Source organism: Netta rufina (assembly GCF_964035555.1).
Source record: "Netta rufina genome assembly, chromosome: 2".
Lineage (NCBI taxonomy): Eukaryota > Metazoa > Chordata > Aves > Anseriformes > Anatidae > Netta > Netta rufina.
The window spans coordinates 21368420-21393882 of NC_140124.1; the positions used below are offsets into that span (position 1 = coordinate 21368420).

General features: G+C 38.4%; 2 protein-coding genes across 2 annotated transcripts in view; both read right to left on the reverse strand.

Annotated features, from left to right (window-relative positions):
* Positions 1 to 17134, reverse strand: part of LOC311206606 (macrophage mannose receptor 1-like) — a 33104-nt gene extending 15970 nt beyond the window's left edge. Inside the window, exons 1-18 of the mRNA XM_084282058.1 lie at positions 16997 to 17134; positions 14916 to 15314; positions 13877 to 14050; positions 13015 to 13179; positions 12739 to 12855; positions 11687 to 11833; positions 10178 to 10360; positions 9815 to 9969; positions 8792 to 8905; positions 7970 to 8085; positions 7046 to 7194; positions 6404 to 6603; positions 5893 to 6014; positions 5026 to 5113; positions 3101 to 3245; positions 2603 to 2638; positions 2341 to 2510; positions 1298 to 1365 (exon numbers count right to left, since the gene is read on the reverse strand). Of these exons, the coding sequence (XP_084138184.1) occupies positions 1298 to 1365; positions 2341 to 2510; positions 2603 to 2638; positions 3101 to 3245; positions 5026 to 5113; positions 5893 to 6014; positions 6404 to 6603; positions 7046 to 7194; positions 7970 to 8085; positions 8792 to 8905; positions 9815 to 9969; positions 10178 to 10360; positions 11687 to 11833; positions 12739 to 12855; positions 13015 to 13179; positions 13877 to 14050; positions 14916 to 15314; positions 16997 to 17072 (2624 nt within the window). The 5' untranslated portion in view covers positions 17073 to 17134. The remainder of the gene's footprint in view (positions 1 to 1297; positions 1366 to 2340; positions 2511 to 2602; positions 2639 to 3100; positions 3246 to 5025; positions 5114 to 5892; positions 6015 to 6403; positions 6604 to 7045; positions 7195 to 7969; positions 8086 to 8791; positions 8906 to 9814; positions 9970 to 10177; positions 10361 to 11686; positions 11834 to 12738; positions 12856 to 13014; positions 13180 to 13876; positions 14051 to 14915; positions 15315 to 16996) is intronic.
* Positions 17135 to 22283: 5149 nt separating this feature from the next.
* The window catches only part of LOC311206610 (macrophage mannose receptor 1-like), a gene marked incomplete at both ends in the record, with an annotated part of 59352 nt that continues 56172 nt past the window's right edge, over positions 22284 to 25463 (reverse strand). The window contains 2 exons of the mRNA XM_084282062.1: positions 22284 to 22534; positions 22856 to 22909. Coding sequence (XP_084138188.1) covers positions 22284 to 22534; positions 22856 to 22909 — 305 coding nt within the window. The remainder of the gene's footprint in view (positions 22535 to 22855; positions 22910 to 25463) is intronic.

The following is a 25463-nucleotide window of genomic DNA, read 5'->3' on the forward strand; positions in this document are numbered from 1 at the left end:
TAGCTTAAAGAAAACACACCAGTGTAACACTGGACCTCACCTTCCCTGGAATACAGAAGCAGAAATATGAGCCTAGTTTAGTAATTTCCTGGGACCAAAAAGAGTAATATAAGATATAATATAATATAATATTATACCATAATATTAATAATAACAATAAAAATAATAATGTAATATAAGATCTTGCAGTGTAAGAGAGATCCTTGAACCTTACACTGGGAACCATTTTATTAAACAAAGGAGATCTTTAATATTATATACCTATTGCTTTCAGTTGTGTGATACACAATTCCTATTTGGTGATTCACAGATTTATTCTCAAAAAAAAAAAAAAAAACTTGAAAACAAAATGAAAAAGCTTCAGAGTGCTGGTGGCAGCACAGTCAAGTGGGGAATCTGCCAAGTCTGAAAGACTTCAGACAACACCTGATCCAGTGTTTTCCTAGTTTGAATTCCTGAGTATTCCTCAGTCAAGCAGGATAAATGGTACATAATAAACAGGGAGAAATAATACAAAGACAAATTATGTGAGCCAACATGAGCCAGCAATGTGCACTTGCAGCCCAGAAAGCAAACTGTATTCTGGGTTGCATCAAAAGCAGCATAGCCAACAGGGCAAGGGAGGGGATTCTGCCCCTCTGCTCTGCTCTTGTGAGACCCCACCTGGCGTGCTTCGTTCAGCTCTGGGGCCCCCAGCACAAGAGGGACATGGACCAGAATACGTCCAGAGGAAGGCCATGAATATGATCAGAGGTTTGGAGCACCTCTCCTATGAAGACAGGCTGAGGGAGTTGGGGTTGTTCAGCCTGGAGAAAAGAAAGCTCTGTGGAGACCTTATAGTGGCCTTCCAGTACCTAAAGGAGGCCTACAGGAAAAGTGGAGAGAAGAATGGGATATGACTGTCTCAGCTCCACAGAGATGAGTCTTTGTGGCTTGTGGACAAGAAAGACATCCCAAGAGATTAGAAGAAAGGCTGAAATTAAGAGAAATGAAGAGGCTAAGACTCATCTTACCAAGCTTGAAATCCCAGGAAAAGACACTAGAAAAAGGCAGAAGGTGAAGGGGGAGGAAGGTTTTGATTATTTGAATATTCAGTAATGTCTTCAAGTACCATCTGGCACATCCCTAGAGACCTCCAACCTATTTTATGTCTTGTCTAACAAGGAAAAGGGAATGGGACTGCACTGACTGAGTGAACATGCCCTCACCAAAAAAAAAAAAAAAAAATCTCACAGACATCCATGCCAAATATTCACACTTGATATATAAATCTGACAAACTTAATATTTTCACTTACCGGAATGTCTTATCAAGGCTCACACTTAAGCCAATATAGAAGTTATTTCCCCAATCTTTATAAAAAATCTAAAATACACAAACACAAAATGAATAAGAATAAGAATAAGAATAAGAATAAGAATAAGAATAAGAATAAGAATAAGAATAAGAATAAGAATAAGAATAAGAATAAGAATAAGAATAAGAATAAGAATAAGAAGAATAAAAAGCTTCAATGAGATGTAAAAATAACAGATTTCAAATAAACAAGTACTTAAAAACACTTTAGTTTTAGTTGTACGGTTACATAGTATGCAGTGTGCATGGATTCACTGGGATTATGTGCTTGAACTGCAAAATGTAAAACTTTCATCCAATTTCTAGTATTTAAATAAAAATAAAAGCAGAATGGAACGAAAAAGAAATGGAATAAAATACTGTGTTAAGATTAAAAAAAGAAAAAAGCCTCAGGCGGGTTATAAAATAAAGCAGTACTTTTAAGAGTTTTAGGAAAATATAGTGAGAATTTGCCAAAATGTTACACGTAAATGGTGGAGTTTAGTACTTAGTCATGTGGAGGACAGGAAGGAATCATTGGTTTTCAGTAGTATGAAAACTATTTACAAAAGACTATCCTAACCAGGTTATTCACTTCCTATTAGAAATTAGTCTGGCTTAAATTTTTTTATTGAAATTCTGAAATCCATTTTGACAACAAGAGGGAAAAAGCTTTTTTGGGGGGGAGGGGGGAGGGGGGAAATTCTGTGAAGAGAATGAGGTGGAAAACAAACAAGCTAACTCTAGCTTTCAGATAAACATAATAGGATTTTTGAAAGTTACACTCTGGGAGTGCTCCTACAAAGAAACTGAGGATTTGTCTACCTGTAGCAATTTTTTATCAAAATAATGATCATGGTAAAGCTTCTAAGTAGATAAACCCATGAAAAGTGGCACTGATTTTTTATGATGGGGACTAGTTTCTAATATTTCAGAAGCCAGGTGAAAAAGATGCTTCAGTGCAGGACAGAACTGTGCATTTTTGAAGTAAAGCAAGTTTCTTACATATTTCCAAAGAAATGTTCTTTCACTTTCACCCTCAATGATGGCAAGATCACCACCATTCTTCTTGCAGTAGTCCCTCGCTTTTTCCATAGCCATTGCTTCCTTGCTAAAGTAGTATTCCTTATGATTATATATTATCCAGTCATCTTCACTAACAATATATTCATAATCTGCAAGATAAATCATTAAGCAGAGTGTCTACAATAGACATTAACGTCATCATATGAAAACTTCTTTCTGTTAGTAGAAGTACAAGACTTACCGAATGTGTATGTAGGCTCTGGTTTCAATGATGCTCCTGCAATATAAATCGATATCTGAGTATATTACATCTCTCAATTAAATATATGTATTACATTGTTAGGATTTAAAATCCTATCAATAAAAAAAAATCCTAGAGGTTACTCTGTTTATTTTTTTTCAGAGAATTTCTAAAAATATCTGGAAAAAAAGTGTTACACTCAGCAGTGTTAGAGCCAACACAAGTTAAGCTTACAGAAACTATGCATGATTTAGACTACCTGATTTCACTTCCTCAACATGCTGCATGTACATTGTAAACTTACACATGTATCTTATGAACGAATTTGTTGTTTTCAGCTGCTTTTATTTAAATTGAAATGTACTGTGTTTCATTGTTCTTGATGGTATACTAGCTTTACTGCATGCAGACATTGTGGTTTGACATGGACAGGATGTTCTTAACCTTTTCTAAACACTTCTGAAGGGAAAAAAAAAAAAAAAAAAAAAGTCTTCTTACCTTTTTTTATTTGGCAAACATAGTCCTGCATATGTTCACAAAATAAATCGTTCCAGTTCATATCATTGTAGCCATTAAACACTCCACATTTTTCATTTCCATCATAATTGTTTGGTTCTCCATTTGCCCATTTTTCAAAATTTACCTATAGTGGAAATACAGCTTCATTAGTACTTTCTTCTGAAACAAAATTGTCTTATATTATCTTGTTAAAGAAGAATGTACATCATTTGATTTCATGATCCATCTTATGCTTTGGTGCCAGACCCTGTAAGAAGGACCTGACCATTGTACAGAATGGTGATCATGCTGTGTGTATCTACAAGCTATGCTAGTAAGACAAGTTGTTGTCCTTGTTTTTATCAGGAGACATGAACTTGTCCTGTTAAGGTCTAGAAAGAAGCATCTAAGAATCTTCCTCTGATCCCCAGGTTGATTATTCAGCTCTGATGTTTCAGCCTGAGAAATCCATAAGTTCTGTGGTACAGACTTGGGCCTTGCATTGCTCTGTCAGAGAGCAAGGGCCACAAAGCTTAGCTTGACTAGATATATACAGTTATTTCTAACAGTGAATGTCAAATGGGAATATAAAGATCAGTACAACCAGAGCTGCTAAAACCAAGATAGACAATAATCACAGAATCACAGAATACTCTAGGTTGGAAGAGACCTCCAAGATCACCAAGTCCAACCTCTGACCTAACACTAACAAGTCCTCCACTAAACAATATCACTAAGCTCTACATCTAAACGTCTTTTAAAGACCTCCAGGGATGGTGACTCAACCACTTCCCTGGGCAGCCCATTCCAGTGCCTAACAACCCTTTCAGTAAAGAAGTTCTTCCTAATATCCAACCCAAACCTCCCCTGGCACAACAGTTTTGCCCATTCCCCCTCGTCCTGTCACCAGGCACATGGGAGAATAGACCAACCCCCACCTCGCTACAGCCTCCTTTAATTTACCTGTAGAGAGCAATAAGGTCACCCCTGAGCCTCCTTTTCTCCAGGCTGAACAAACCCAGCTCCCTCAGCTGCTCCGTGTAAGACTTGTTCTCCAGGCCCCTCACCAGCTTCGTTGCCCTCCTCTGGACTCTCTTGAGCATCTCCATGTCGTTCTTGTAGTGAGGGGCCCAAAACTGAACACAGTAGTCGAGGTGCAGCCTCACCAGAGCTGAGTACAGGGGAACAATCACTTCACTAGCCCTGCTGGCCACACTGCTTCTTATGCAAGCCAGGGTGCTGCTGGCCTTCTTGGCCACCTGAGCACACTGCTGGCTCATATTCAGCCAACTGTCAACCAATACTCCCAGGTCCTTCTCTGCCTGGCAGCTTTCCAACCACTCATCTCCCAGCCTGTAGTGCTGCTTGGGGTTGTTGTGCCCCAGGTGCAGGACCCAGCACTTGGCCTTATTGAACTTCATACAATTGGCCTCAGCCCTTCAGTCCAGCCTATCCAGATCCTCCTGCAGAGCCTTCCTACCTTTGAGCAAATCAACACATGCACCTAACGTGGTGTCATCTGCAAACTTACTGAGGGTGCACTCGATCCCTTCATCCAGATGATCGATAAAGATATTAAAGAGGACAGGCCCTAGTACTGAGCCCTGGGGAATGCCACTAGTGACCTCCAGCTGGATTTGTATTGTATGTGTATATAAGTATTATTCTAAGTATGTATATGTATATAAGTGTTATTATAAGTAAAAAAGAATATTCTTATAAGAAGGTATCACCATCTTTGGTGATGTTATTTCATTGCTATAAAAAACATACTGCTGTGTGGGATTGTGAACTAACAAAAGATAAAAACTAATTCCTGGAGTGGGACTGGGAAGTTAGGATTTATACTCACTTGTGGTTTGTACCTGTCTGCCAAGATATATATGGAGTATGAGCAAAAAAGCTGGAAGAGATTATTTACTCACTGGTGAGCCGTCACTCCATGTAAATCCTCCATCAGAGTCCAAAGCACTTAAACCCATCCAGTAAGACAAGTGAAGATAATCCCTCTTCCTGAATGATTATGCACAAATACCACAATCACAGTGTAAAACAGAGATGGAAAATACATACCATTACATTATCAGTGTTTTGGTACTTGAAGTACCGTTTAAGACATTCATATAAAGTAATCATTCCATTTATGTACACCCTGGTATTGCACATGACAGGAAACAGGGACATGAAGAGTTGCATGAGGAGGAGCGTAGATAACACAATACCATAAATTCTGAGTTAAGTGAAAATATTTTTGAAGGTCTCAGTCCCCCAAAGAAACTTAGGCATCCAAACCTGCCTGTAGTCATATGCTTGAGTTAAACATTTATATAAATACATCAATAGGTCTGGCTTCCCTTAGTCTCCATTGTTTTTCCCATAACTAAAGAAAGAATTGCACCTTTCACAGAACAAAGTGTTCTTTTAATCAAGACTATTTAATCTACTTGTCGATTACAAATGAGCTAAAAAGATCAGGTTTCTCTTTTTGAACTAAACTCAGTTTAAACCAATTTTGCTGATGCTTCTTTCATTTTTATATTTCATATAAAATATAAAATATTTCATATTTTATATATTCAGGCTACTTCCACACAGAGATGCATCTACACAGAGGCCTGCCAAGAAACCCTTTTCTCACCTCTCTCTACCTCTTTAGTTCTGCCAATTTGAAAAGATACATATATTGTCTTTCCAAAGTAGAAAATGATCACCAGAAATTCTTTATGTCTTATAGAAAGATCACTTTTTTAAAATGCTTTCTTTCCTAAGCAGTTGATTTTGCAGATACTTACATGCCAGCTATTAGATTTTGTTCTTCTTCACTGTGAATGCATGCCAAATCTCCTCCAATGGCTCTGCAAAAATCTCTTGCTCCAAACCATGTTTCCATCTTCTCCCTTCCTCTCTGAAAAATCTGTGAAAAGTGGGCAGTTAAACACTGTCTCAGATATTAACAGAAATTTGGAAACAGCATTCTGTCTTTCTTCTGGTCTCCCAGCCTCAAGTTTTATCGCTTGCCCTTTAGTTCAGTTGTGCCACCATAACTGTGAGGTCATCTAACAAATTTGGTTGTCACAACTTTGCTTTTCCCATCATCTCAGAGTCCCTGTGGTCCAAACTTCAATTCCACCTGCATATACACCAGTTCCAGCACAACACAGCCTCACCACACAGGCATGGCTGGAAATGTGTTACAGCAGACTACTGATCAGGTAAGCAGGGTAAAATCCCCCTTCCATGCACAGACAAAACACATTCTTCATTGACATGACAAGTGCTTTCCTTCAGACGTTAAACACCTACTTTGAAGCAAAAGCTGCTCTGAGGAACAGAATGCCATCCTTCCAGGCAGGACGGGAGTGGGGGATTCGTTGCAGGAGGTGGAGGGGTCACTCCCTCCACCAGCTGCTTGCACAGAAACATATTTTTTTCTTCACAGTTGAGAATATCCCATAATCCAGCTGAAGTTCCTGTTCTCATGGCCACGCAGCCTGGCTCCTTTCCTTCATGAAAGACAATTTTTTTTAAATCTTATTGATAAATAGCTGCATCTTTTCAAAGCATATGCTATCTACTTAAAAGGTACCTGTTCCCACTGCATTTGGATGTCAGTAGTCTACGTGCACTTGAATTAATTTATAATCCGATTTCTTCTATATTATACTATGATTTACTATGACTCACAAAAATATCTAAACCACCAGACAACAAAGAGTGAATGATATCAGCAGACACCTACAATCTCAGGTGACCTCTTGAATGGGCTACCATGATACCCAACTCAACCACTTGAGCACAAACAGAAGTTGCCTGGTTGTTTCTGCACATTTATGGCAGCAGAGCTTCAAAACCACCCTATAGCTTCTAAACCCCAACTTTCTGGCCAGACATAGCAGAAATTCTGCATCCTTGGTCATGGAGGTGCTGCTGCCCTGCAGTGCCTACCTGGCATCCCTACGTTCCAGTGGGTGAAGATGACCATGTCCCCACTAGCCCACTTGAATGTCCCCTCTTCTTCCATGTCTGAGAGGCCAATCCAGAAATGTTTTGCTGGATTAAATCCAATTACAGAAGTCAAAAAAGCCTGTTCATATCTGTGAAGAATAAGCACTAAAGTAATGTATGAATGCAATTTCCCATTTCTTCAAACAGTTCATTGTAGCAAATGTGGTAAAGTTAAGAAGAATTGTTAATATGTTGGAAAAATAAGCATAGGTTGAAGCCAGCATAATGGTCTTAATTTTATAGGTCTTACTATTACATAAATTATTTTACAATTTGGTAATGTAAATCTGTTTAGAATTTAAAGTGATTCTACTCTCCCTTTGTAGTGTACATTTAACAGCATAAACCGAATGATACTTGGGTTAATGCGTTTGTGTTATTCATTCTTTACAAATAAGTAATACAATGTTTTACTGAGCTTCAACATAAGGCTTAGATCTTTAATTTTTTTAATCTAGGAAAAAAACTTTTATTCTAAAAAGGGTAATTTTTCAGATCTTTCTGTTACAAAGAAAAGTCTGAAAAGTTCATATCCTCAAGAAGTAAATAATTCCACGTTTATCTGTTTAGTTTTAATTCAATGAGTTTTAAAACAGTCTGGCAACTTTGAGTTGCTAGGAGTTGACTCAAATTTTTTATTCTTGGGTTCCACAAGAGTGTAGGGGAGTAGCAGCTGTGGCTTGAACACTGATATTTATGACATACCATCCCCTGTTTTATTTTGTAATATTTACTCAGTTCCACTTTATATTTTCCACTGAAGGGGTGGTAAAATACTGGACACTGTTAATAACTGCAAAATGGGAAGAGATGACTTTTTGGCTTGGTTGCACATTTGAAAGGACAAGAATTACATTTCCATACCTGTCAGTCACAGTAGCCAGGTAAGCTTTATTTTCTTCACAGATTTGTTTTGCTTCTGAAAATGTTGCTGGTAACTGCCCAATGGAGTAGCAGTAAAAGCCATGCTTCATCCAGCCCTGTCAGTGCAAACAGCAGAGATGCAAGGGGGGATGTCAGATTGCCCACCACAGTGCACTTCTAAAAGCCACATTAAAACCAGAGCCCAAGCCAAAATCAGCCTCAGAAGCCATGAGACAAAAAGAAGAGGCTAATCAAATACAGCTTTGTTCATTGCCCCTTGAAAGGGGTCTTTGTGAGTAATGGGCCATGGTTGTTACAGCTTGGAGCTGGAAAGCATGCTCACAGTCACCGTGCAGCTTCTCCTGTAAAGCCTGCTCTGCTGTCATGTTGTGTAAGAGCAGCTATTGTAAAAAGCCATGCTGCAAACAACCTGCAATATAGTTGGCTCTGATATTCCTCCCTTCTGACAGGATGGGTTGATTGAACTGAGATGGCTGTGTACAACCCATGAGATAGAGCCTGAAAATATAATGACATGCTGGCATGGGTGAAGGGACCAGCTCTGCACAGCAAGAGAGCTGACTGAAGTGCATGTATAATCAAGGAAAAAAAAAAAAAAAAAAAAAGAGCAATGTTTCTAAATTTTATTTAAATAAATAAATAAAAGCATCCCCATTAATCTGAGAAGTACCAATAATATGAATTAACAGTTTTCTAGGGTTCCACAAAGAACAGTCAAAATAATTGATGTCTATGATATTTACCATCATGGAAGAGAAAGTGAGACACAATTACCCTTCACTGCTTTTATTTTACACTTACTTTCTGGCAGCCCGGGTAAACAACCTCAGCTTCCCCTGATTCTTCTGCCAAAGGTTTTCTTTTACAGATGTAACCGAGTTTTGTTTCACAAGCACTGTCAGCCCAAGCTCCATCCTGAGCATAGTAAGAAGAAACAACAAAGAGAAGTGAAATCTAGTGAAAATCTGGATCCAACAGGAATATTTACCATTATCATTACCACTTCTCTCTTCATATGGCTAAGGTTGGTTCAGCATTTCCACACCTTTAAAATTTGTCCAAACCTCTCAAACAGGGAACACAACAAACAGAGGGCCACATTTCCTCAGAGGTATGAGAATTAGGACTGCATGCGGCTAATAAATAATAAAGGTTCAGCGGCTAATGAGAAAAGTAAGGAAATACTCTATTCCACCCTATTCTCACCACTGTAGGATTATAAAAACAGGATGTTCATCTACCCAGACTACACTAGCAAGAAGTGCAAGAGAAATTAAAAATAAAATATTAAAAATATATTATTTGTCTTTCTCCATAATGTTATGATATGTCATTTTAAAGTGAGGATAAAACAGGCTGCAATTTTTTGAACCAATTTTTTTGTGCTTCCAGTAATATGAGCTTCCAGATTAGCTGAAAACTATATGTCTTGATGCTTTAGGGGAAAGCATAAGAAAGTCCCTGTTCCAACAGCAACACTATACAGTTATGATCATCCATGCTGAATGCAGAAGTTGAGTTACTTCAACCAATTTCGGATGAGAGATTTGTTGCTACTATTAGAAAGCAGCCCAAGTCAGCACAGTGTGTCACTTCCTGTGCTTCACCATGCTGTCTTTCTAAATCTGGTCTCCAGTCTTCTGTCTTCCTCCTCACTAAGACATTCTGAATCAAACTAAATTCCTAAAAACATTTAAAACCTTTGTCCTTTTGTTTTTTTTTTTTTTTTTTTTTTTTTGTCACAGACTTTTCCCTTTTGGGGGACACAAAAGACTAAAGAAAGCATGAAGGAGAGAAGGAAAAGAAGGAAAGAAGAAGTAGTACCTCTCTATTCATAACAATGCAGACTGCCTTATTCCTTGTATGGGTTGGCTGGTTGTGATGCCACCTGGTGTACATCACAGGTGTCCCATCACTCCATTCAAAATACATTTGAAACCTGAAGTCATTTAGACCAATCCACAGCTCATCATCTGGCTCTGGAAACATAAAGTTAATTGTTGGCATTGGTTTGTCTTAAAATGGAGCAATCCTGTCTCACATCTACAGTTGACTGAACAAGGAGTTTATAAAAATAAATAAAATCATGAATAAAATGATTTTTCATGAATAAAATGAGTAGTGGAAACAGTATAACTCCAGATTAAAAAAAAAAAAAAAAAAAAAAAAAAAAGTAGAAATACTCACTGTACCCAAGCTGAGACACTATAAAACTGTACTCCTCAATATTATGAATACTCGTCAGGTCTCCGTCTTCTTTTCTACAAGATGACTGGGCTTGTTTCCATATTTTGGGTGTTCTGTAAATTCTGTAGCAATGGCCTCTATAGGCCACCCATTCTCTGGGGCACTTAACAGGTTTAACATCACCTAAAAAGAATATTTCAAACAATTAGTGTGCAGCCCTGCTCAGTGTTTTCTGTCCATCAAAAAGAAAATTACCTGAACTGACATCTGAGATATTGGAGTACATACTGGTAAAGAAGACAAACAAAGCTGGGAGGATCACAAAGAATGCAAAACAGATTTTTCCATCAGTACAATATTGTGTTGGGAGCTACCCAAAAGCTCTTTTTACAAAATGACATTAATACTAATTAATTTGGCACGGAAACTTGCAGGGTACAACTCTATGTTAAATCCATGATGTGCTGGGTACAGCCATGTTTTACAACATGGGGCCTCTTTTTCTACCCAGACAGAGGTCTTGGTGAATTGTGGAGATTTTCTGATTTTCTCTGCAAACACCAAGTCCTTGGCAACCACTTTGAGCTCCTGAATAGCCCAAACCATATACAAGAAGACCCAGACATGCTCTTGTTATACCAGACGTGTTAGAAATGCCAGCCAAACACAAATACAGTGCACTTTCTTCAGAAGCTATGTCTTGGTATGAATTTAGTGTCATCAAGTACCTTTCACTTCCTTGAAGGTTCACATAGTCTACACCTATATCACATATTGAAGAGGGCAGGGTGTGTGCTCAGCATTGGCAAGTAATCAGCCATGTTGTTCAATTTTAATCACAGTCCCCAAAAACATTTTTGCCCTTTGCAAGCTTGCGTTCCCCTAGACAACATCCTGGCATGTTCTGGAGGTGAGCACATGTCAGTAAGCTGTCTGGATGCAGTCATAGTATACAGGATGATGTGCCATTCATCCCCCAGGCCAGTGAATAGCTTGTATACTATTATATGTATTGTCAGGGGAATTATGATAGAGCTAGTAGCTTGCTGGGAATTCCTAGGTGAAGTAACTGTTAACCGTTCTTTTCCCATAGATAAGACTACCTTACCTCAGGTAAAAAGGGAACTCAATTGGGAAAAAGTTCCAGTCCCAAGATCTGACTTTTTCTTTTTGGAACAGAGCAGGAATGCTCAGAGAGAGAAGAGGGAGCCTGAACTTTGGCTCACACCTTTTTGCAAGACTTGTCATTAGTGTGTTTTGCAAAGTACAGAATATTCAGCAGTATTTTGACATCTGGATCACATGACTGAATGTGTGACCCTACCTTTTTTGGTAACCTGGGATCTTTTCAAAAGTATCTTTGGTTGAACAACATTTAAACATCATCTTTAAAATGAATTGGAAAATGAAAGTCCTCCCACGTCAGGGAGGACCATGTCATTTCATACATGGCACCTTCCTGGTATTTCTCACTCAATTAAAAATAGAATTCTTTGTCCTCCATCATACCTGGGACAATAGTGGAGGAATCCACAGTGGAGGAGTTTCTCTTCTGGCAAATATATCCCAGTTTCCGATCACAGTCCTGGTTTTCCCATTTGCCATTCCTGCCTTGGAATGTCCCACACATTTTTATATGTTCCACAGATGGATTTCCTTTAGGAAAGAGTCAAAATATACAGATAATCCCTCTGTTAATGTTGAAAATGTTTGTCTCACCACAGGAGGGAATGGGCAAGTATGTCACAGCAACAAAGCCGCTGGTGTATTATTCTTCAGAGTGATAATTCCCAAGAGAGGTGAGGGGACAACAATGAGACAGCACTAAAGAGACTTACCCCTCTTATCACATGCACTGTTTAAGCAGAAATTCAACATGTTTGAAATACTGCAGAGTACAGAAAAGCACTTTATAAAAACTCAGCTAAGCACAATTCCTCATGGGGTAGTAGTATTGCTAAAACTCATCATCCTGTGCTGTTAAACACTGGACATGAAATGCATATTTAATTCCGTGTGAGTGCTTGCCCTTTAGATTTCCCAGTAGCCACAACTGCTACTCTGAAAGTACACAATGTGGCAACATGAACATGAATTAGATCCTAAGAAATATAGTGGAAATGTTAAGATACCAAAGTTTATCACATAAATGTCATAATTGATACATGAGAAAGACAATTAAAGTGCATTTTATATGATGTTTATCTTATTTTTTTTCTTTATATCAATATTCATGAGTTTTTTGTTTTGTTTGAATAATACTTGCAAAGAGAAAGCTGTAGGTGGAAAATCAAATATTGAATGAGGTGCAAACACTTGTTGATAATACTTTTTTTTTTTTTTCGGATGAGCTGTCTGCTTTTTCTGGATAATTCAGAATTATGATGATACATTAATCCATCTCAGATGTGACCCCTATTACTGTAATACCCTACTTTTATCATAATCTTTTGTAACCTGTGAAAATTCTGTGAAACCAAAGGAATTAGATAACAGGAATTCAGGGAAGAGAAGAGAATTTTGGCCCAATGCCTTTCATCATTTCAAATAAGTACACTCACCTGGAGCCCAGTTTAGATATCTGAAAGGACTACCCCCAATCCATTCCCAGCCACCATTAAGTGTGTTGACAAGACCAGTCCAGAGCTTGGCATTGAAACCCAGATCATTAGTGAGCCCTACATGTACAAAATAAATGAAGTTATTAAAGGCCTCTGATAAGTTATCAAATAAAAATTGTCACTTGGACCTGTTTTCACAGGGTGAATATATGTATCCATGTTAAAGCTCATTTTAAACACATGCATCAACGTGCAACACGTTTTTTTTTCCTTTACCTAATAAAAACATTTCTTCATGAAGGTCCGTAACACTTAATAATTCTGCATTCTGCTGCCGGCAGCTTTGCTTTGCTTGGTGCCATGTCAGAAGTGAGTTTGAGTTTATCTGATAGTAGGTTCCTGTCAAAGGATTTGTTTTCCAAAAGTCTTTGTGGATGGTGTCTATAAATATGAAAAAGCAATTTGACAAGACAATCGCACTTGTTAATACAGAAATATATATATAATATATATATTACCGACTAAAACAGTGTAACTTTTGGTAGGTAGGTTTTCCAGCTTGTACGTGTTTTATCCATTCAATATTAATAATACATTAATAACATAATGAATTATTTCTCCTTACAATTCTAATTTTTCTACATTCATCCTGTCCCTCTCCATTTATATCTCACCTACGTCTTTCACAGTTCAGTCCACATCAACCCACTCACTGATCTATTCCCTATTCCGCATACAGAAAATCTTGGTCTCCACATCCATTTCTTACCTTGGGAGCCCTCTTACCCCATATCCCACATGCCTCATCCCTTGCACTTCTTTCTGCCTTTCATTTGCCCTGACTTTCTTCTCATCCAGTCCTCTGGTTTCTCTTCCTTTTTCCACCAGTCCCAGTCCCCACCCTTACAGTACTCTCCACATCTACCAGTGTTGGGAGGCAGGGTAAGCCCACTCCTCAGCTGGAGAAGCAATGAGAGTGCAGAGCAGGCACTCCAGGTCATATCGCACCGCTCAACTAGGCTAGCCAGAACTGAGCTTGCTGTCCAATACCACTGCCACATCCTGAGCAGATTTTGACCATGAGAGAGGATGAAAATTTTACTGAATGCTTTTCTTGAAATCTTTCTGAATAAATTACCTTTTAATGGGCAATATCCAAAGCGTTGGTCTTTATCAAAATCCGAAGAAGTTGCACACCAGAGAGAGTCTGCATCATCACTCCGAGTGATGCACTCTGCATACCATTTACCATTGAGCTTGAAAGGGAACACACAAGGAGCACCAAAAGTATTTCCTCCCAGTGTATACATATCTGTGGAGAGAAACAGATCAAAAGCACTCGGTTTGTATCTGGTGTTGACCAGTGTGTGCAGCACTCCATGGACACTGCCAAGTTGTACAAGAGCTGATGTAGAAAAAGAAGGTCAATACTTCATTACTACAACGTTTTACAAGGCTGTTATGCCAATTAGGTAAGGTTGAGGTGAGATGTTCAAAATTAACTCTCAAACAGCCTTGATTTGGCCCTCAGACAAATTTCTGTCAAACATTTCATTTCTATCTGGACTGCTGTTTCAGTAGTGCTCATGACTCAGCTCATCGCACATATATTTCTGTCCTCAGATGATGTTTAGGATCTTTTCTTTTTTTTTCCCTGTATGTTTGAAGAGGCTTGGAAAGTTATTAGTATGTTTTTTATTGTTCTAAATCAGAGGAAGGTATATTTTAAGTTCAGAAGTGACTGCTGGAAAGTGACAGTCCTATCTCTACTCAGGCTAGCTTGCTGATATAAATGACAACACATGGTCAAACCAAATCAGAACAACAATAAACATTTAAATATAACAGAATTCACCATTTCTTCCACAAAAGGATCAGATTGATTTTGAAAATCACAGATTCCCTCCAGTGATGCTGTACAAAAAGAATTCTCATTCTCCCTGTTGATATCATCATAGGCCTTTGCCATTTCATTCTTTCATTTGACAAAAACACACTTTCTGAGGTGAGCAGAAAAGTATACAATCTTATTTGCATTGCATTGTTACTCTCTGTAGTCATTTCTCTTACTGGTGTCACTGTACCATAAGGATGGCTGCATGACAGGGGGTGGAATGTTTTTTGTAAATAGGGGCAGCTAAGTTACCTAGAAATAGAGATTAATTTTCACTACTCACCCTCATAGTGCTGGGAGCACACGCTGTGTGTGGTTCCATGGATTTTCCACCTGCTCCCTTTGCCTGTTCCTTTGGACAGCCTGATTTTCTTTCCCCTCCCTTTTCCATAGTTGAGAAATAAATCATTGCCTTTAATTGCAAGGGTTTCATTTCGACATCCCCACTGCTGAAGCTCGTTCGTCCTGTTGCAGGTTTCCAATGTGACGGCAACCTCGTCTTCCTTGGCAAGTGCTCCCAGGCACAGCTTCATCCCCATGCTGAGCAGATGTATGGCAGATATCCACCTGAACTGCTGGAACTCGTTGTGCTCATCACAAGGAGCTGTTATGACCGAGCTAGTGTTCTGAGCTTGGGCACAGAGCTTGCTGTCTTCATTATAGATTAGAAATTTTCCACTATCTATAAAGCAAAATCAGAATGCAAATATTTGAGGAGAGATGCAGTAGGAGAAAGGTCAGTTACTTGCTATTTGACAGCTTGCTACAACAAAAAATTGAATATTCAGAGTCAATAGAGAAAGAAATCCAGGGAGTTTGATCAGCAGTATCAAGGACATTCATCAGAATGTTCTGAAGATACATACAATGCAGAAGCTGGAAATATAGCACTCAGAATAATTTTTTTTCATCTTCACATCCTTTCTTAAAGCACATTGTTCTCCAAATGTTAATCAAAAATGTCATCATTTATTTTCCATTAAAAAACTTTTTAAGTTTCAAACTTTCATCACCACACAGCACGTTAGATAGGTTTTAATTTTGCAAGTAAAAGGGCTTCTTGCTTTAGAACTATTAAAGAGGTTTTACTCAAGATTCAACCATTTTTATATTTGGCCAAGAATGACATCATGGTTTGCAGCTCATCAAACAAAAGCAGTGATTTTCACTTTTAGCTATTTATCTTGGAAATTTTCGACAACAGAGCAAAAAGTCATTTCTTCACAGAGTTCAGCTTGTGCATTTCTCAGGAGGGAAACCACAACTTGCAGCATCATCACTTCAGTCCTGAGCACAGCTAAGCCACGCGTACTAGATGCCATTAATAGCTGCAATGTAAATAGAAATGTGAAGTGCAGCACAGCACAGCTTTGTTTCCAAAGACCAACTGCAACAACAGGGCAAGATTTCAGCCTGCACCAAACCTTGAATATTTTTGCTGCTGGTCTTGTAACTCTCAGCTCCCCTGTAAGTGACAGCAACATCATCCAACTTGCTCTGCTGTGCCACTGAGCTTTACTGGCACCCAAGCTTTCCTGCCAGGAGTGAGATAGTTAAATGGGGCTTCAGAACCCCAGCATCCCAGGGCTGCCAGAGAGCCATCAAACAGCCTTGGTGATATTCCTCTGAAGGGCTGAAGGCCAGAACAACCACACAGCTGTCCTGCTGCAGTGGAGCTTCAGCAGGTTAGCAGGGGATGGGTTAGGGCCAGCTTGGTTTTGTCCAAAAACTTGCACAGAGGAAATTCTCCCATAGTGGGTTAGATCGGTGCTGCTGGTTATGCAAGAGCACCGGGCTCCCAGCAGCCCTTCAGCTGGGAGCTTCACAGGAGAAAGCATGGCACATACGGGATTGTGTTTTGCCTCTCAGCAGTAGGAGCTCCTGAAATCTACTAGCAGCTTTCTAGGTCCTTCCTAAAGATATCAGCTTGGAAATGGGATTCCAATAAACAACTCATGCCATAGTTATGTGAGCTAAGAAAGTCAATGCACACATCAGCCAGTGGTCCTGTGCCTGCTGAGAGGACAATGTCTTGTATCTCTGAGCTGATTTGCCCTCCAATGGAGTAATTTCAGGTCAGCTATGTCCCCATTCAGCTGGCTGATTTCGAAGACTCAGCACTCCTTAGGCTATGCCCGCACCTGTAGGCATATTTCTTTCACTCAAACACCTCCTTGAAAACTAGATTAGGGAAACAAAGTGCCTATACAGGTAACTGTGGATTTAGGAGCTGAATGAAACTGTTCCAAATCACATGCTGCAAACAGATCTAAGCTGCACTATCTCTCCATGAAGAAAGATGTCAGGAAAGCACGAGAAAGCACAATTGTGAACCCTCACACTCCACAGAAGACAAAGACTTACCGGGCACTTGAAGAGCTGTACTAAAGGAAAAGAGAAAAGCCAGGAGCAGGCAGACAGCCATTGCCAGGTGTTTCATTCCTTTCTCCCCTTCACCTCAAAGTGATGCTGAAGCCCACGCTTGTGCCTTGTAAGAAAACCCTTCTGCACTGACCCAGATTAACAAATCCTTTTCAGCTTTTCCGACTTGACGGATACAGGGAAGTTCGGATCTGCAAATAAGGAACTGGATCGTGTCATGTACGTAACTTTGAAGTAATGATTCCTTTGACTGAGGTAATGAAACTTTGTTTTCTAAGCTAATTTCTCTACTGTAATAAAGAGTTTTGTTTTCCATGGATGTATTAGTTCTAAGAAGTCACATTTCAGTGAAGAGTTTTGCAAGGTACCTTGCAATTCAGGAACATTGTTTTGGAGAAGTAGGTGACATGAATGTCTCTCTACTGGAAATATTTTTTAAAAAGAAGAAGAAAACAAAAAAAGTAAAAGAGAAAAAGACTTGTACGGATCAATACATGATTTAAAAAAATAGTGCAATGCAATACTGTGAAAAATTGGCTGAAAAAACTATGCAAATCAAGTAACTATGAGCTTGGAATTAAAAAGAACCAGAATTTCCTGTTTCTGGAGTTCCATAAAGAAAATCTGCAGAAGACTCTGTGTACCACAGGAAGCACCTGTCCCTTCCTTTGCTCCATTCTTGACATAAGCAGAAGCAACGTCCCCAAACTGACAGCAACAATTGATGAAATTCTGAAAAGAAACCACACAACTACAGGGGGGAAAAAATCTGCCACCGGAAAATTGTGGGTTTTCAATTATTGCTAGAGAGGAAAACTAAACTGATTAGGAATGCTGCCATATTTTTCACCCATCTAGTCTATGACAGCTTGCACCCACTGCAGTACACACTGTTCAGACACTGACAAATTTTGATGTTTACTTTGAAAAAAAACCTTTCTCCTTTGTGGCAAGTAAAAGAATTAGAAATACGTAGAGGAGATGGAAGAGAAAAGGCATTGATTTCTGGAGTAGGTTTGCAATGCTTTATGTATCCTCGAATATGGCCTTTGGAAAATCTCAGTCTCCTTATTTTCAGGAGGGGCTGCTTTGGGATAATTTCTCTAATATTCTATTAACAGCACCCTGAGGTCTTCCATGAAATATGGAAGCCAAAATAAGACTTTCCCTGAAAATTGCTGCTATTGTAGGCAATAGAAACTCTGCGTACCTACATGGCGAACTGGGATCCTACTTCTATTGTTCCGATTCAGATCCAGATGGATGACATACTTGGTCTAAAAAGGTACACAAAGAATTAGAGTAGATTAAGAATCACAATGCTAAGAGAAAAGAGTGGGACCAGCAGATCAGTGATTGAAAACAAGGAAAATATGGGAGCCTGGGAAGGACAACGAGAGCTGAGGAAAGAGGAAAGAGAGAGGACTGCCTCAACAAAGAAACAGATGGACAATTGTTCTGTAAATTATGACGCATATGCCAAGATGACTACATTGACATAGTGTTCTAGTACTCCCCAGCATGGGAATGCTTGACCCTGCTACATCAGCTTTCCAACTTTCTTTGCTTCCTTTTTGGGAGCTTCAGATGTGCAATGGAAAAATGTCATTTATTACTTAGGCAGGAGAAATGTAACATCCTGTGGTTCTGCTATGAACAATGTCCCAGCATCTCCAAAGCTAACAGGAGGCACCAAATGCAATTGTAACAGGGGAAAATAATCCACTTCTGTTCCAAAGAAGGACTGGTGTTTGGTAAAGGACTGTTATCAAGGATCTGCTGAGAGAAGCTGAAAGAGAGTAAAATATACAAAGGTCAGCTTCTCCACCATGTTTGTCTGAGAAGACCTTGTCACAGCCCAGAAATTTAAAAAAAAAAAAAAAAAAAAAAAAAACAGAAGATGGCAGATACGCAGTCCAGCACCTTCCACTTGGCAAAGCAGTCTGAATTCTTAGAAGTGTCGAAGAGGGGTTTGGCTTTGGGGTTTGTGTTAAGTCAGCATTGTTCCTTTGGCAATCTCTGCTCCCAGGCAGGAAGTTACACTCACAGCATGCAGATTCCCCAACTTTTCTCTGTTGTCTGAACCCTTCTGCAGAAAAGGGGAAACAGAAATAAAGTGCAAGTGTATCAAGAAATGTAGCAATGGGCAAAAAGGCAAACGTTTACATGCTGTCAACTATTACCACCAAGTCTTTCTTCATCTGCCTGCAGAAATGAATGGGCGATCCCATCCAAGTCCCACCAGATGCTTCCCTACAGAAGTTAAAAAATTGCTATAAAAATTAGAAAGAAATTTTGTGATTATCAACACAGAAACCCCATATATAACATAATCACAAAGTTTCATGGTACAGCGTCAACTTTATTTTTATTTTCATTTATTTAAACCTCCAAGATGAAATATAGGAAAACTTGGCAGAATTAGGGATTATGGATCTGAATTCTTAAGGATCTATTAAAAAGTTTCTTTTGCTTTTCTATTCAGTCCTTATCTTTCATCTTATCAATAAATTTGTTACTGTTATTATTTTTATAGCAAGAGTACTTCAGGAAAGCAAAATCCAAGTAGCGGCATCTACTCAGGAGAAAAAATAAGAACTCAGAAGAGCAACAGGGTGCTTCTAAGACAACTGACCGAGCCCAGAAGTAGTAGCAGCTGGCCGTAGAGAATGGCTGCAAGAATTGGTGGAGGTTTAGAATAAGTTAATACAAATTGTATTGCATCTGTATGAATATGAATCACTACCAGGAAGACATAGTGATTTTATTCAGACCAACAGAGCAACATGGATAATTACTGCAGCCCAATCTTGGAAACTTCTCTATGTAGCCATCACTTGGTAGAAGCATTATAGCATAGCTGCAGGAAAAGTGGACGTAGTGCCAGATCACCTAATGCTGTTTGGTAAATCCATTGCATTCCAGCTCAGTCCAGGGATGCTGGAAATAACATGAGGGTGTGGAAAGAGAGCAGCAGTTGGAGAACTCTCAATCTTTCTTGAAGATGTGTGATCAGTTTTGTCACAAGTATGACCAAAAGAATAATGATAGTACAAAAAAAACGGGCTCTTTATTCAGACAGCCTAAGAAACGAGTTGCTATCAGGAAAGGTTGTATGTGGGGAAGAAAAAGAAAAAGAGAAAAAAGAAAAAAAGAGAGAAAAAAAGGTGCTTTTTTTGTGTGTGTGTGATTACAAGTTCCTAGCATTCCGTTTAATTTTATGTTAATTATATACTTAGATATTAAGTGTCCAAGCATGTTAGTTTCTCTGCTTTCCATCCAAAAATTGCCATTAAAGTTTGTGTTTAGAGCATCAGTGCTCATCTTAAGCTTACTAAATGGAACCATAATTATCTTTTTCTTTTTTTTTTTTCTCTTTTTAATGGGAGATGTGCTTCAATTCCATTTTATTGCAATTGGATGGACAGTAAACCATGTGGCTTAAATTTCATCTTCTGAAAATCTTTCAAGTCTTAGAGCAGACCAGACACAGCACTTTACAGAAGCAGCTATCATTGTCACATGTACATGTGACAAATTATTATCTGGAAGAACCATTCAGTGCACAGATACCACCTTAAGATTGTGCAGGGCCTCAGAACAGGGCCGAACTTCATTAGGGAAGCGACTGCACCTGCCTGGTTTTTGCACAACTGCCAGTGCAATGAGGCAGGGGTTGCAAGCGGGGCCTCTTGGCATTTCACTGCCCATTTGACATAGCTTTCTGTTTCAACCATGTAGTTGAAATGGCATCACCTTCAACATCATTAATCAGTTATGAAAATTCTGGTTCATGAACCCCAACAGGTGGGATGAAGGACCATTAGAAGTACTAATCCTTGAAAAGACATGCTCCAACAGCTGTGCATTGAAAAAGGAAATACCTGGAGAAAGGGAGCAGAGCAGGAGAAAAGGCACTCCAGAACAAATTTCCCCATCTTACCTGCATACATATATAACTCCAGATTTTTTTCTAGATCACTCAGCTGGCATTGTTTGAGCACATAATCCACAGACAAATTCAGGAAGATAACAGCTTAGGACGGAATGTCTCCAGGGTCAGATCATCTCCATTTTATCTTGTTACAGTCTTACATTGTCAAGACTATACAATGCAAAACTGTTTTATTTTTTTTTTTTAATCAAATTTTACTGTTTATTTCATGGAACAAAATATGAAACCACAAAATTAAATCTTGCACATCTTTTTATGCGAGTGAGGAATCATGTATGATTTGCGTTTTACAAGATTTGCAAAAATTAGGAATATAAACTCCACACTTAGGAATCTAAGATTTCCATAAATGGTAACTGATCCAGAAAGGAAACAAATCAGCATTAATTGATACATTGGTAAAGCTAAATTGTTCCTGACTTCCAGCACACACCTCACAAACCTATGCCGTTTATTCAGAGGGTATAGGAGAGCAGCACCAACATGTGATCACCACGGCCCAGCACTCCAATAAGCCTTCAGAACATGCATAGCTAATGTTCCTCCCCTCCTTAATAACTGCCCTTATGAGAAGCAACTTTTGCCATGACCTTTACCACCTCTCCCAGACACATCCACTTGTGGCCAGCCAGAACTCTGGCAATTAACACCAACCACACTTTTCCATTTCAAAGGCCTGCCCACAGATTTTACCTGATCAAATCTTAGAATAAATTAGCCTAAAGAACTAAAATCTTGGTTCTCTATGTTGTGTGAAATTTTGGGAACTGAAATTATGTCATGAGAGGATTTTTTCATCTGTTGGTTCAAAGAAGATGTGCCTAAACACAGACTTGTCACCTAGCAACTACCGCTGCAGTTAAGCCTCCAGGAGTACTTGAAAGCTGGCTGAGTTAGTGAGGTGTTTGCTGAACAGCTTGTAAATCTGTCCCTTATGACATGAAATGTAGGTTTGAAATGAATCTGGTGCAGAAACTTCAAACATTGGAAGCTTTCTCAAGTGGATCTACCTAAATTTCACTTTCTTTATTGCAACCATTTCATCGTTCCATTTAATAATTAGTTTGCATTATCTCTAATGCAGCATGGGTCTTCAGATCATGAGGTCTGAAATCTTACACAACGTAAAATGGTTACAGTATAAAGACACTGCTCTATGTTATGCACACAGTGAAAGTGGCTGATATAGTATTTGCACATGAAAAAATAGCTTTGGCTTAATTGTAATTGCATATTTTTATTAAAACAAGGCACATTTTATTTTATTACATTACATTTTACATTACATATTACATTACATTTCATTTTATTACATTACAGTGTTGCATGTTCATTCCGTTCTATGTTGGTCACAAGATCTTTCGTGTCACTAGTTCCAGGAACTGCATCACTATTAAAATACAAATTGTTCTCAAAGCTGTCATTTGTTGACAAACGATTCTTTCTTCTTTTGTAGAAGAGATAGCCCACAAGGCTGCTTCCAACTAGGACGAGGATGACAACAATAACCACAACTCCTGTTTTTCCATGGCTTAGAGTAGGAGCCCTCTCATCCTTTGTCATTGCTGAAAACAAATAAAAAGAAATAAAGAGGTTATTCTACACTTCCTATTTGAGCGCTGGAAGCAATTTTTTTCCACTATGTTTGAAGACAAAGTGTTTAATTTGCTTCAAAATAATAAGAGAATGAGATAATAGAATAAAATTATTTGATTTTTTAAAGGCTAACAATGCCTGAGTACATTGTATTCCATTAAGTATTAACATGCTCATAGGAAACAGATCTGGTACTCAGATACATGAATAAGATTCACAGAATAAGATTTATTTTGTTTATGATATTACACTGGAAAAGATTTTGTCTACCTGAAAGAAAATATTCTTACCCTTTGTAGGCATTTCAGCTGGTGGCATTTCAGCTGATGGCGGTATTTCAATTGCTGGTGTTTCAAAACATTGAAAAAGAATGATGTTATTATTGTATTTTCTGTTACTTATGTTAATTACATTATTTGAAACGTAGTGAAAAATCATATTCCGAGAAATATATGGTAATACAGATCTCTAAATGCTCCATACACCTTGGTTTGGAGCACACATATACCTATCAAAAGTCACAGCATGATGATTATTGTGCTATTGTCTCTTATGTATGTGTTTATATCAACTACTAGAAGCAACAAATCCAAGAGACGAGCCACCATGGAGACAAATCCCTACATCACTGAAAAACCACAAGGAAGTTCTTCAGGGCAGAGATGTTCAAACATGATCGGGGCAGAGATGCTCAGACATGATCCTGAATACAATTATAAATTCTTGCTGTACTTGTCATTCTATATAAATGTAGCAAACGTGATATATTTGGTTTGCTAAGAGACCTTGATGACCAGCCTAAACAGATAACTGAATCCATTTCTGAACTCCAAAATGTCTTAGCACTCATCACATCCAAACCAAAATGTCTGTAGCCCATTTAAAATTAAATATTTGGACCATGAAATCTGGCTTGCTGGGAAAAGTAGGTGATTATAAAAGATTAAATCCACATTTTGTTATGTGCACGTAAAATGTTGAATCAATGCATAAAGTTTCATTCTGATGAAGGTGAACCCAGGAAGTTAAATTGTTTTGCCAATCTCCTCGCTTATGTTGTCTGATTTAATTAATAATCTAACAACCTTTGCTTCCAAAGATTTTCCAAAACACTGCTGGACTGTCAGCACAGCTAGTTTTACATTTAGAGACAAACCTACATTGCTCTACATCTTTAAAGTAAAACTCGACACAATTATTTGGATGCTTCCAGATCTTTGCCTCCAGAGATGCCTTCCAATCTCAACCATTCTGTGATTCTGGGATAATAATGCTACCTTCTGTCTGAAATCACAGTGTAAAAGACAGTCTTGGCAAGAAAGAGAAGGAAATAATTTACATTTGGAAAATAATCCTCTAGCTGCATTGCTTCATTTGACTGAGAAAAAGTGGAATATAATAACCTAGATATTTTTTTTCAGCCAAGAATTATTAGCTGACCAAGTGTTGTGTTCCACTGATCATGTGTATTATGCACATCATGGTTGGGTTTTGCTATGAAATGACTGCATTTTAAACTCACCTACATGTTAAACAAGCATTGTATTTACTGGTACAAATCTGTTATTTCTAAGAAGTGAGAATGAGGTGCAATGAACATGATATTCCTAGTCACTATTTTGTAGCATGGTCAACTAGCACCTGTTGAACTGTTGAACAGTTCTTTGAAGTACCTACATACTTACAAAACAAAGTTAAATTATTTATATAATAGACCAGCTACAGAATTTCAAATTGCTATGATAAAAATTACCTCAGTAAGCGGAACAGCAAATAGCATCTATTTTACAAGAAAACTTCAATCACAGGTTTGCATTTGCAGCCTCTTCAGAAAACAGCAAGCATAGCAAGGCACAGAAAGTGCAACTAAATAAAATGATGCTTCTAACACTCCATTTAGCTATTCAATATATCCTTTCAACACTGCAAATGGAGCACTATCATAGCAAAATTCTGCCAACCTGAGCTGCATTTCTACAGCACTGTAAGACTCAATTGAGTCCCACCCCTGAGCGAGCAGCTGACAGTCCCTGCACTGACACTGGCACTTTGCTGACTCCATAGCATTCCAGCTCTAGACTGGCCAAAGCGAGTCCTAAAAAAAGTAACTGTCTTCCATCTGTTTAAGGTCCTTGAACCGACTCAGCATTGAAACAGGTGAATAACAATGCCAGAACAAAGAGGAGAGCTGAATGGTCAAAAAGGAATGGTGGCCATTGATTGTAATACTTTTTATCTACTGCTAAGACTATTTCAATTAAAGAATGAAAATAAATTGCTTTTTCTTTTTTTCAATCACAATGTAAAAAGATAGATAAGTAAAATCTGAATGGCTGGCTATATCTGACAGTTCTGCGGTATTTTCTGTGCAAGATACAGTCATCATTACGAGTATCTGAGTAAGTCAGTAAAAATGGGCACGACAGCAAATTTATAGAAAGGATAGCAGAACCTTCTCTCATATCCAGTCTTGTAGAAGAAGTGGGTATATAGGTGCTAACTGTAGATTTTTGATATTGCAACATACTGTAAGAAATTATTAGCATGACTTCTATGAAAATGTATGCACTAGATGCCCTTACTGCCAAATGTGCACATTTTACTATTTCAGGACACTTCCAGTTTAGTACATTCAAGCTATGCTATTTGTTTTGCTTTTCACGTATTCATCATCTCAAAACAGGACAATATAGAGACAAAAGGTCCAAAATTGTTCATTTACAATTCATGAATAGTCAATTTACAGAAGCACTGCTTCATACTCACAAATAGTACACACATGAGCCTGCCAAAGGGAAATAAGCTAAGGGTATTCCTTGTGTTGAGAAGGGATTCCCCGAGGAATATATTTTCAAAGAGATGGCACTAATTTGTGCAAAGCACAGTATTAACAATGTG